At 37.7% G+C, this 12,324-nt stretch overlaps 1 protein-coding gene across 24 annotated transcripts in view; it reads left to right on the top strand.

Annotated features, from left to right (window-relative positions):
* TNRC6A (trinucleotide repeat containing adaptor 6A) overlaps positions 1-12,324 on the top strand; it is a 303,084-nt gene that overhangs the window by 181,516 nt on the left and 109,244 nt on the right. For 13 of the 24 annotated variants that reach the window (XM_056805836.1, XM_056805849.1, XM_056805845.1 and 10 more), the window contains exon 3: positions 4,069-4,116. The exons of 2 other annotated variants lie outside the window; for them this stretch is intronic. In XM_056805836.1, coding sequence (XP_056661814.1) covers positions 4,069-4,116 — 48 coding nt within the window. Of the gene's footprint in view, positions 1-3,483; positions 3,657-4,068; positions 4,117-8,513; positions 8,608-12,324 lie in introns of those variants that run through there. 9 more of the 24 variants (XM_016424098.2, XM_056805840.1, XM_056805841.1 and 6 more) reach the window with 3 other exon arrangements.

Here is a 12,324-nt window from a genome sequence, read left to right as displayed (position 1 = left end):
AGAATATATTGAATTCAAATATGGTCACAATAGAAGGGATAAATCCAGGCACAGGAACTCACTCAAATGTCAGACACTATTTTGGAATTAGCAAAAGATTCACCTCTAATTTATTGCTAAAATTAAGAAATATGCTGAACATTCTATTTCTGTAAAGAAACAAGCCTAAGAAACAATAAAGTATATAAATTCTCTACACTACAGGTTATATTTTAAAGAGGTTTGGTTACAACATGACAACATTGCTGTCTTTTAGTAAAGCTTCTTGTAGTGATACCAATATACTTGTCCACACAATTGAACCATAGCTATTGCTAAATGAAGTCTCTTAAGTTTGTAACTTTCGCACTACAAAAAGAGGAACACACGCCTTAGCAGATTAAACCAAGCATATCCACTGATTTAGTCATCTCTTCCTTACATTGTCTTGTCTTTTTTTTCTAACTACTTGCTAATATGGGGATGGCAGTATGGTGTAACAGAGCTCTATCGTATTGGGTTTACAATTGGAAGACTTCAGTTCAAGCCCTCTCTCACTTACTAGGTTGATGATCTTAGACAAGTCACTTAATTATTTTCATTTCATTAATTCATTTCATTTCATAATACCATATTTATAAAAGTAAAAGTGATTCTATTTCTCTTTTGCTAATATGGGGAAGGGGTGGAAAAAGAAGGCAGGGCTTGAAGTAGAGAGAAAATGAAAAAAGTCAGTTCTCTCTATCCTATTCCTTTCTTCCTTTCTTCTTTTTATTTTGTGTACCCCTTACCTTCTGTCTTAGACTCAATACTGTATGTTGTTTACAAGGTAGAAGAGCAGTAAGGGCTAGGCAATGGGGATTAAGTGCCTTGCCCAGGGTCACATAGCTAGAAAGTGTCTGAAGCAAATCTGAACTCAGGACCTCCTACCTCCAGACCTGGCTCTCAATCCCCCTGAGACACCTACCTGTCCCCCTCTACACTATTTCTTATGACTAAGACCACTCTGGTATCTTTGCCAAGAAAACTCCAAATGGGGTCACAATGAGTGGGACATGACTGAAATGACTGAACAACAAAGTTTAAAAGAATTTAGGGAAGAGTGGACAGAATGTTAGTGTTGGAATCTGAGTGCCTAAGCTCAAATCCCAACTCTACTACTTAACTATATTGAATGAACATGTTTAACTTCAATTTCCTCATCTATAAAATGAAAGGGTTTGACTAGATCTCTTAGATGCCCCCTTTTTTACTTTTACTTTCTGTCTTAATAATAATTCTAAGGCAGAAGGGTCAGGGCTAGGCAAAGAGTTAAGTGATTTGTCCAGGGTCATACAGCTAGAAAGTATCTGAGATCACTTTTGATCCCCAAATTCCCCCAGGCACATCTTGACTCCAAGCAGGTATTCTATCCACTGTGCTGCCTAGGTGCCTCAATCCTTTTAATTTTTTAAAATTAAAATAAATGTTTTTTATTTTTCTTTTTTTCATTATCTGTATTTCCTGATGTTCTCCTCCTCCTCCCAGAGAGCCATTTCTTATAACAAAATTTTAAAGTTGGGGGGAAACTTCAGGAACAATGTTTCAAAAAAGCTCATACTCAGCAGATGGAGGGAAGTCCTTTTTGTCACTGATACTCTTGGTTTATACTCCTGTCAGTGGAACCTCTCAGTCAAAGTCACTTTCTTAACATACTTCTAAATTGCCTTTATACAATGGTTGTTCCCAGTCACAATTATACTAGACCATTTATGTGCACATGATTGGAACTTTTAAATATATATAATTCACCAACTAGGATATTTCAGAGGTTTCTGGATAGCTCTTCCCTTGCTTTCAGTGTCTATCATAGGGTTCCCTTGCTCTTTGGCTACGGTATTTTGTCTTAAGATTCTTATTTGTTCTTCCATTGCTCTCAGGATATGATATAAAATTAAACTGGTAGTAATAATAATGCAAAATAAAATAAATAGTTGAGTCTGGCAAATCCACATGGGACAGTTCTAGCTCATCTATACAGGTCATCTACAAACACTACTATCTCATTCAAACTAGAACACCTGGTCCTTTTAATAATAGTTTACATTTATACAGAACTTTCTTCACAATAATCATGTGAGATTGGTGGTGCCATTTTTATAATGCCTGTAACAGTTAAGGAAATGCATTTGTAACCCCTTCAATTACAAGATAAGCATATACATTAAGTACCTAAAAATATAATTCTCTCAAGAGAAAATTCTCAGAAGGCTCTGAGATATCAAATGACTTGTCTGGGACTTGAACCCCATTCTTCTAAATCTCAGTCCACTACAACCAAGTTGTATTCTCTTTAGTAAATAAATATGTGGTTGATGAATAATTTATGAAAAACACAAACTGATCAATTTTAGCATTTGAAAAAATTATTAAATACTCAAATATTATTACTGACTGAACTCATGCAGTTGTGGATCCTAGTGAATATACCCTGGTTCCCCTCAATTTTTGGACTCTTAAAAGCTACCCCAGAGGGGCAGATAGGTGGCTCAGTGGATAAAGCACTAGGTTTGAAGTCAGGAGAAATTGGGTTCAAGTCTGTTCTTAGATAATTCCTAGTTGTGTAATCCTGGGCAAGTCACTTAACCCCATTTGCCTAGCGCTTTTCCTTCTATCTTAGGATTGTTACTAAGACAGAAAGTAAGGGTTTAAAAAAAAAAAAGCTACCCCAGGCTCAAGACAGTTTAGATCAGCATCCACTAAAAGCCACAGTTCTTAAGGCAGATGTTTATTTTTACCAAAACATCAGAGGACATGATAGTTCAAAGCAAAACACATTTAAACAACATAAGCAAAATACATGACAATGAAGATCTATGACTTTTCCATACACAGAGGAGTTAATTTATTAACCTCCTATCAATAAGTAGGTGACTCTTGCATATATTAATAAAGTTCCTTTCTAGATGTATGCTCTTACGGATAAATATATTTAATTCTCAGGCCACTCTATTTTGTTTCTCCCATTCACTGAAAAGGTAAAGGGACTGCCTGAGCTTTCTCATTGTGGCATTAGATCTGGAGTCAAAGGACTTGGATTGTGTCCCTTTACTACTCCTGTGAACTTGGGCATGTCCCTTTAGTCTTCTGTGCCCTTACCTCCCCTGCTGTAAAATACGGGATTAGGACAAGATGCCCAAGCAAAGGCCCCTTCAAACCCTGAGCCTAGAGGGAGGTCACTTTTGCCAGGCTGGGAAAGGAAGGATACTGAAGAGTTTTCCTTTTTACTGAGGGGAAAAGAGAGAGATTCTATCTGAGCACAGGGAGACACTCGGAGGGTGCGACCGGGGACAAGCCGGTACGGGAAATTCTCCCTGGACCCATGCCGGGTCCAGCCTGGCGCCCAGCCCGCTGACGCTCCGGGCGGTAACCGGTTGCTATGGGCCCGCTCCCCAGGCGGGCTGGGTTGCTAGGGCCGCCATTTTGGGAGTGCAGGTGCTCCCGGAAGGGGATGGCGGCCGCGGCTGTTTCTCTTCCGGTCCCGACGACTGTGGCGGCGGCGGCGGCGGGTCGGTGTAGAAAATGGCGGCTTTGCAGCGGGCTGGGCCTGTCCCCTCAGCACCGCGGACGGACTGAGGCCTCTCTGCGCCTTTCTCCCTTACCCCCCACCTCCTCCCCGTGCACTTTACACACATGAGGTGAGCAAAGGCTCTGTAGTAGGTGAGCTCTGTGTCCTCCCCCTGAGGCTGCGGGTCACTCCTCGCCCTGGGGCCAGGGCTGCGCCGCCGCCGCCGCCGCCTGCCGCCTGCCGCCTGCCTCCTCCTCCTCCTCCTCCTCCTCCTCCTCCTCCCTGCCCCCTCCCTCCCCTCCAGCCCGCGCAGCATCCCCGGCGGCTCCGATCCTAGACTCCCCAGCAGCCGGGACGGGGGGCTTGACCGGGCTCTCCACCGCCTCTTCTTTCAGCCTTAAAGCCTCCCTGGTTTGCAGACGTCCGCCCTCCCGCCTCCGCGAGGCGCTCCCTCCCTCCTCTGCCTGCCCCCTGATTGCAATTCCTGCAGCGACTCGGGTTTAGGGTGATTCTTGTCTTTTTTTCTTTTTCCCTTCCTGCAGAGAATTGGAAGCTAAAGCTACCAAAGAAGTCGAAAGGAAACTAAGCAGGTAAGAAGGATGGTTTTAAGATTTGCCCTTGCTTCCCCGCACCCCCCCCCCCAAAAAAAAAAACTCGTATCATCTCTCTTTGGCCCCTTGGGTACCACAGTCTGATTTTTCGGTAGAGACTCAGCCATGTTAGTAAGCGGGGGTACAGTTGTCAGATCGTCAAAGGGTAAAAGCAAGCTTCCTTGAGAAGAAAAAGACTGCAGGACCGATGATATTATGCTTGCGTTTCTTTTCTTTCTTTATTTCTTTTTTAAAGCGTAGTTGTTTTAAAACAACAACAAACCAAAAAAACCTCACATGCGTAGATGTTAATTCTGGAACCTGTGCATTGATTACTCTCCGTACATGGGTTGACTGCATTATGTGACCAGTGCTCAGAGGTGGCCCCTCTGTTGTGCTGTCAAAATGTTTTGGCTTTTCTGTGATTACTTTACAGCGCAAATAGTTGCCCTCATAAAGATACAGTGTTGTTGTTGTTTTTCCCAAATGCATTTTTCGATACTGCAGTCATTTGGATTCAGTTGCATCTGAATCTGTTTTTGTCCTTGAACTTCACCTAACAGCTATGTTTTATTTCCTTTAAGCTACATTTGTTTCCTCATTTAGTTCATAATTTAAGCAAATCAATACTGAAAAGAAGTAGATCTGGTCCCAATAAGTTTCCATTTTTGACAGAGTGCTTTGGCATTGATAACTCAAATTATAAATTTTAAAAACAGGGAAATTTAAAAAATATTGTTAAGGGAAAATTTTTTAAATATTGTTAATGAAATGATTAACTTTACTGGTATTGCTTAAGCAGTAGAGGAATGTTTTAAATTGAGCTGTTTTGCATATCCATTTTCTGTCTTTGTTGTGCTTTTTCACATTAGTCCTTTTATTCTTTCTTTGGTTTCCTTCACTTCCCTTTTATGCTATATTTAGACCCCAAGAGAAACTTCTAGGCTGGTAAAATCAATTTTTACTCACAGTTTTACTCACCCAGGGAAAGAATACCAATGTAGGAGAGTGAAGAGAGTTAATTTCTTAAGCATAGACTGTTAGAGCAAGGAGGGAATTTAGAAATCACCCCCACCCCCAATCTTGTTTTATTAATGAAGAAACTGAGGCTTTAAGAGATTGTGATCCATTGCAGGTCACATGACTGGTAAGTAGCCCAGTCTAGACCAAAAGCCAGATCTCCTATATTCAGGTCTTAATATGGGTAGTTTATCCCAGAAGTTAATATCTCAAATTACATTATTGCAGCTTGAGAGTTCAAGTCCCCTAAATGCATTTCCATGATATAACATTACTCCTAGTTTATATTTTGAGTTTGACAAATGAATACTATTTTAGGTTATTTCTTTATATAATTAAAGACTGATATAGAACTTTTGGTTGTTTAATAGGTTTCTGATTAGGATTCATTTACACGGTTATTTACAGGATCATTGTCAAGTGGTATCCACTTGACATAAAGGAGTTTTTATTTCATTTGCCCAACTATTACAGTTGCTCAAGACGTAAGGGCATTTTGTAGTTAAATACTAATTAAAATAAAATTAACATGCATAATTAGTAGAATAAAAAACAAAGAAGGGTGACTTATTTTGGGGAATATATTTCCCTGTCCTTTATTGTTTTATTTTTCCTAACCTGTTGTTCTCAGAGTAATCCTTGAAGGCTTACCCTGAGATACACCTCTACCTATATCGCAGATATGTTTATTACCATGTGTTTAAAGTGGTTAAGAGAGGCTGTGTGTGTGACTTGAATGAATAAGCTAAAGGGCTTGCTAATCTAAAATCAAGGCAGCTTGAGTTGCAGGCCTTCTTCAGATACTACCAAGTCCATGAAGCTGGGCAAGTCATTTAATCTCCCAGTGACCCAAACTGCTTTAAGGCCAAATTGCAGAATTAACTATATGCTTGAATGAGTTTCCCCCACTGAGAGATCCCTACTTCCTAAGAAACAAAAAGTGTCAGGAAATCATAGGTCTCAACTCTCAAAAAGATGGTTACAGATTTAGTAGTGGTTCACATGAATAGTATACAAGGTAGGAATGGCAATTTTGTACGACTTTTCAAATAACAGTTTCTTGGTTGATATTCTACTAATTGGATTTTCAAGTCCAAATTTGTTTCCACAATGCAAAAGAACACTAAACTAGGGAGTCAGTGCTAGTTAATAGGATATTGGGTGGCTGACTAGATTACTAGGGTTCATTCCAGTTATAAAAATCTGTGATCATAGGTTTTAATAGCCAGAATTTTACTCTTTGCCAAAATCAATTTTATTTTTAAAACTACTCATTGAGAACTCTTTATTATTTTATCTTTTTTAATTAAAAATGCTTATTAATACCTGTTCATTTATTATAGTCATTTCTGGAATTCTCCCCTCTCCCCTCACCCCCTTTTTGACAAAAGGGAGGAACTAGTTTCTACTTTTTATTATTTTCTAGAATCATAAATTTAGACTTGGAAGGGACCCTAGAAGTCATCTAGAACTACCCTTTCATTTTGGAGAAATTGATGTAAAGAGTATTTAAGCTATCTAATCAAGGTCATTAGATATTTTTGTAGACTGGAAAAGAATCCAGGATTTAGAGTTGGAGAACTTGGATTTGAACCCAGCTTTGCTACTTACTACCTATATGTAGTTAGGCACATAATTTTAATTCACTAGTTCTCAGTTTCTTTATCTATAAAATGAGAAGAGTTGGACTAGATGATTTCTGATATCCCTCCCATCTCTGAGTCTCTGTTTTTATGATACTGTACAAGTGAAGAAGAGCTAGGATTTGAATCCTGGTCATCTGACTGAATGCAGTGTTCTTTCCATTGCACCAGCTACTTCTCCAGTTTTACTCCAGAATAAATGTTAAACTCTGTTGAATTAGTCAAACCTTGATTATTTAATTTGAGATCTTATTCCCTATGGTATAACTTTTAATTTAAAAATAAAAAAGACTACAATTACCTAAATTAATTTTTTTCTGTTCATTGCATTCACATAATTGAACATTGGTGGTGTCAGTCTTAGTGCAGTGTGTCTGTTAAATGTTACTTGTTGAATTTCTTTTTTAGATAATTATTGAATACCATTTTAGGAACTAAAATGTTTGTGAAAAATTCCTTAATTGACCTTCTGACATTTATCAACTTAAATTCCAAAAATTTCCTTATATTTGTTTTCTTAAACTTCATCTTCTTTTTCTATGATGAGATTTGTGTAACACTGAACTATTAAAATTACTAGGTTTCCTGTTACCTCTTCCTGTCAAATATATGGTATATGCTTTGATATTACCAGGCCCATTCCAAAAGGATTCATTCTGGAATGTTGTGTATTAATATGAAGTTTTTATTATAATTGATGGAACTTAAAGATGCTTCACTTTAGGCTTTTGGCATCCAATATTTCTTTTTAGAAGTATAGATTAGGGAAACTGCCTTTTGGATATGTTTTGTGGGATATAAAAATTGTTGGCATAGCTAAAATTTGTATATTCTAGTTATACATAAAACCTGATCATATCAGACTGACCCCAGCTGGGCCAAAACTAACAAGCACTGGGGAAAAGAGAGTAATCTTACTATTTATCTGTTCATAAGTTCTAGAATTGGTAGGCACCTTAGAGATTACCTGGTTTAGGAGTTAACCTGGGGTCCATGAACTTGTTTTTTCCCAATATTTTGATAACTATTTAAATTCAGGGGTTTCCTTTGTAATACTATATATTTTATGCATTTAAAAACATTATTCTAGGGGGCAGCTAGGTAGCTCAGTGGATTGAGAGCCAGGCTTGGAGACGGGAGGTCCTAGGTTCAAATCTGGCCTCAGACACTTCCCACCTGTGTGGCCCTGGGCAAGTCACTTGACCCCCATTGCCTAGCCCTTACCACTCTTCTGCCTTGGAGCCAATACACAGTAATGACTCCAAGACTGAAGGTAAGGGTTTATTTAAAAAAAAAAAAACATTATTCTGAAAAGTGATCCTTAGACTTCACCAAACTACCAAAATTGTCTATGACACAAAAAAATGTCAAGAGCTACAATTGTCCCTTCTTTCCTCATTTAAAAAAGAAAACTGAGGTCCTCCAGTGGTGAGGTTACTTAGCCCAAGGTTATATAGTTGCAAAATGGGTATTTGCATCTAGGTCTTCTCCCCAAAGTTAGTACTTACTTTGTTCTTTCTGCTATAATTTGCTGTATCTCCAGGGTAAAGCATTTCTAAACAACCCTCTGTGAAAGACCACACAATAAGAACAGTAATTAACAGTTTTATTAGTTTAAACTGAGACGTATTCCCCCAAACATTTGAAGTAGTAATAATTGCAGGTTTTCATGTTAGTAGTTTACAGCTGATAAAGTTAATTGCTGCTTTTATGATTGTGTAATCTTTTCTGTAGGTTGCTATGAAAATAGTGTTGCTAGTCATAAGAGTTGCTTGTTTTGGAGATGAACTAAGGGAAGACCGCTATCTAGGGAAGAGCCAGATTTGAGGTATGGCTCATTTCTAAAGAACACTGTTAGCTAAAGTTACAATAGTAATAGCACCCTTCTATCATAAGAGAATATCAAGGAAGAATAGTATATAGTAGAGCCCCGTATCCAGTGGGTTACATTCCAAGATCTACTGTGGCTGAAAACGTGAATATAAGCAAACACCTGCTGACCCCATATATAATGTTATTTTCTTGTACATACATTCCATTCCATTCCTGAAACCTCAAGACGATTCTCACTTTAACTTTTAACATCTATATTAACTTTTAATGTATAGTACTATACTCTCTCTCCCCAATTCTACCACATGAAGCTTGAACTTCATGCCCTCATCCCTTCCCTTCCTTAAAAAAAAAGAAAATCTCTAAGTGAAAGTAGAAGTGTCACATTAAAAGATGTCTGCCACAGGAAGACCTTTGCCACACATCTGCCAGTCCCTTCCTTCATCTGGTGGCAGCCTCATTCCTGCCTCCCTTCTTTCCCTGGAATAACCACCAGAAACTGCAGCCATAAATAAGCAAAGACTGCTATAGTGTTATTCAGAAAGGAGAAAGTATTCTGAAGCATAGTTTTATTTTTCAGCCTTCAGAATAGATATGAACATTGTATATAACTAAATTCTCCTGCTTGAAATATTGAAATTTGTGGTTGTCAGTAAATTAATATAAAACAACTAAGATTGCTAATACAGTTTTTCCTAAGGAAGAGTTGAATTTAAAGCAACAATAATGTAATTGTGTAGCTGTCACCTGATAGAATGGAATACTTAAAATAGATGAAAACTTCTTGGTTATGAAAAAGTATGCAATTGTAAAATGAGTAACTGTGGTGACAGGCTGGAGGGGAATGAGGACTTGGGTTCAAATTCTACCTCTATTAATACTTGGGACTTAATTTCCTTATTAGAATTCCTAATTATTAGATATTTTGTGGATACTTCCAGTTTTGAATCTTTGATACTATTTTCTGAAATGTATTTTTGATCAACTAATCAATTATCTCTTATGTGACAAAATTCAAGTAATTAATTCAATAAATGTCAGTTCTAGTAATTGTTAGGCATTTCTTGAGATTTTGTTGTTGCAAGTATTTCTTAGCTTTTTTTAGAACTGCTTTGAAATCCTACCTAATACCACTCCTAAAACTAGGGAGTGTCACACATTATTAAACTTAAGTTTGAATATTTCACTATACCCCTTGAAAGAAAAAGCATTAGGGTGCCAAAAGGGAAAACCCAGCTTGGGAGATTCATACCCTATTATGTGCAAATATGATAGTAGGCCCTTTGGAAGGTATACCAAAGAAACAGAAATTAATGTCCCTACCTATGATTTGTAGTATAGCCAGGTAGTCTAAATATAGAGAAAATAATAGAATTTTAGAAATTAAAGGCACCTTGTTGATCACTAGTCTTGCCCATCACAATTTGTGTATGATAAAACAGACTTAGGGAAGTTGAATAACTTCTAAAAGTTAGTAATGAGAAGATGATTTGTTATTATATTGGATACATAATATATAATAACTGCTTAGTTATTCCTTAATTCATCTCCAGATAATTCTTTATCCTTATGGCTACTCTAGACTTTTTCTACTCTAACCCCCAAACTTCTAAATTTACCTCTGTTCTTTAAGAAGATCACAGTTTTCTGACTTAAACTCTTGTATTATTTTTCTTTCTCAACATTTTTCTGTATCTTTATCTTCTCCTTTTTTCCTTTCACTGAGGAAGAGCTGACCTTATTGACCCAACACATTAGACTAGTTGCATAATCAGCCATAGAAAAGACAAAGTGTACCATAGGAAAATATTCAAAAGTTTACCCCTTCTCTTCTTACGTTTTCATGGAGGTTGCCCTTGATTTGTGCACAAAAAGTTTTTATGGATATGTTATAAAAGCAGCCATGTGACTTGTTAGTTGCTGTTGTCTGCTCAGGTTTTGTTGTTGTTGTTCCTGATTTCTTGCATTTCTTTTGAAATCTGCCTTTGTTTGAGATATCTTTTTTTTAAAACCCTTACTTTCCATCTTGGAATCAAGACTGGGTATTGGTTCTAAGGCAGAAGAGCTATAAGGGCTAGGCAATGGGAGTTAAGTGACTTGCCCAGAGTCACACAGCTAGAAAGGGTTTGATTCAAACCCAGGACCTCCCTCTCTGGACCAGGCTCTCAATCCATTGAACCACCTAACTGCTCCCTTCTTTGAGTTATCTTAAAAAATGAAGTTCTTTTAAATTTGTTTTTACTTTTTGTAAGAATTTCTTTTTTTTCTTTATAAATGTCTTATTAATGCTCTCTTCCCTGCTCCTCTTTCATCATTATCACTTTCCAGTGATTTGTCCCTTGTAACCAAAACATATGGCCAAATCTGAAAATGTCTTATTATGCATCTATTGCCCTTTTCTGATAAGAAGTAGGAGGCTTATTAAACACAAATTTATATTTGATGAGGTCCAGCTAGTTTTTCTGACTTCAGTATACTTAAGTTCCTTTGTTATTTTCTCATTTTAGTGCATAAATTATAAGTTGTAATGTAGCCTTACCAGGAAAGCTGTGAATGTTTGTTATTTGGCATAAATCTTTAAAACTGTATCAGCGTCCAAGCTTACCACACTGATTGCCTCAAGTTCAGTTAAGTTGCAATGCCTTGTTTTACCTCAATAAAACAATAACATACAATTAAAAAAAAAACATTGTGGAAAGAGCTCTTACTCTGGAATTATTGGACTTGAGTTCACATCCCAACTGACACTTATCTGTATAACCTTGGTGAACATCTCTGGGCATGTTTTCTCTTTAAAATGAGGGAATTAGACCTCAAAAGTCCTCTCTAACTCTAGATTTATAATTGTGTGGCAGATGACCTTGATTTGAATCCTGACTATGCCACTTACTACTAGTGCTATCTTGGCCAAGTCACCTTACCTTACTGGGCCTCAGTTCTCTCATTGGTAAAAAGGTTGGGCCTCAAGAGGTCTCTTTCTGTTCAAAATTAATGGTCATCTGAAACATACTGCATTGGCTATTGAAACTAGATAGTGTCCAAGGTAGTCCACTATCATTATTGATAAAATTAGTACTATAAAACCTAGCAAATCTATTCCATTTTGTCTGGGTTTTTTTTTTTTAATTTCATTTACAAATATTCCTAAGGTGATCTGAATTTTATGCTAAATTCATTTCAGGCTCATTTTCTTCTGAATTGCTTTTTGCTATTTTGAAAAATAAGATGTCACTTATAGTTTTCATTTATACTCTTCTATTCCTCATAGTTGTCTTTTTTTTTTTAAACCCTTACCTTCAGTCTTGGAGTCAAATCTGTGCATTGGCTCCAAGGCAGAAGAGTGGTAAGGGCCACTTGGGGGTCAAGTGACTTGCCCAGGGTCACACAGGTGGGAAGTGTCTGAGGCCAGATTTGAACCCAGGACCTCCCGTCTCCAAGCCTGGCTCTCAATCCACTGAGCTACCCAGCTGCCCCCAGTTGTCTTTTTTAATCATTGCTTTCTGTCTTAGTAAGAACTCTAGGAAAGAATGGCAAGGGATAGGCAAATGAGGTTAAATGACTTGCCTAGAATCACACAAATAGGAAGTATCTGTGGCCAGATTTGAATCTAGGACATCCCATCTCCAGACCTGGCTATCTGCTGAGCCACTTAACTGCTTTTCCTCCTCCCCCCACCCCCACCCCCCTTCCCCATTCACTCACTCACTCTCAA

Source organism: Monodelphis domestica, chromosome 7, assembly GCF_027887165.1.
Source record: "Monodelphis domestica isolate mMonDom1 chromosome 7, mMonDom1.pri, whole genome shotgun sequence".
NCBI lineage: Eukaryota > Metazoa > Chordata > Mammalia > Didelphimorphia > Didelphidae > Monodelphis > Monodelphis domestica.
This window is presented reverse-complemented; position numbering and strand designations above follow the sequence as displayed.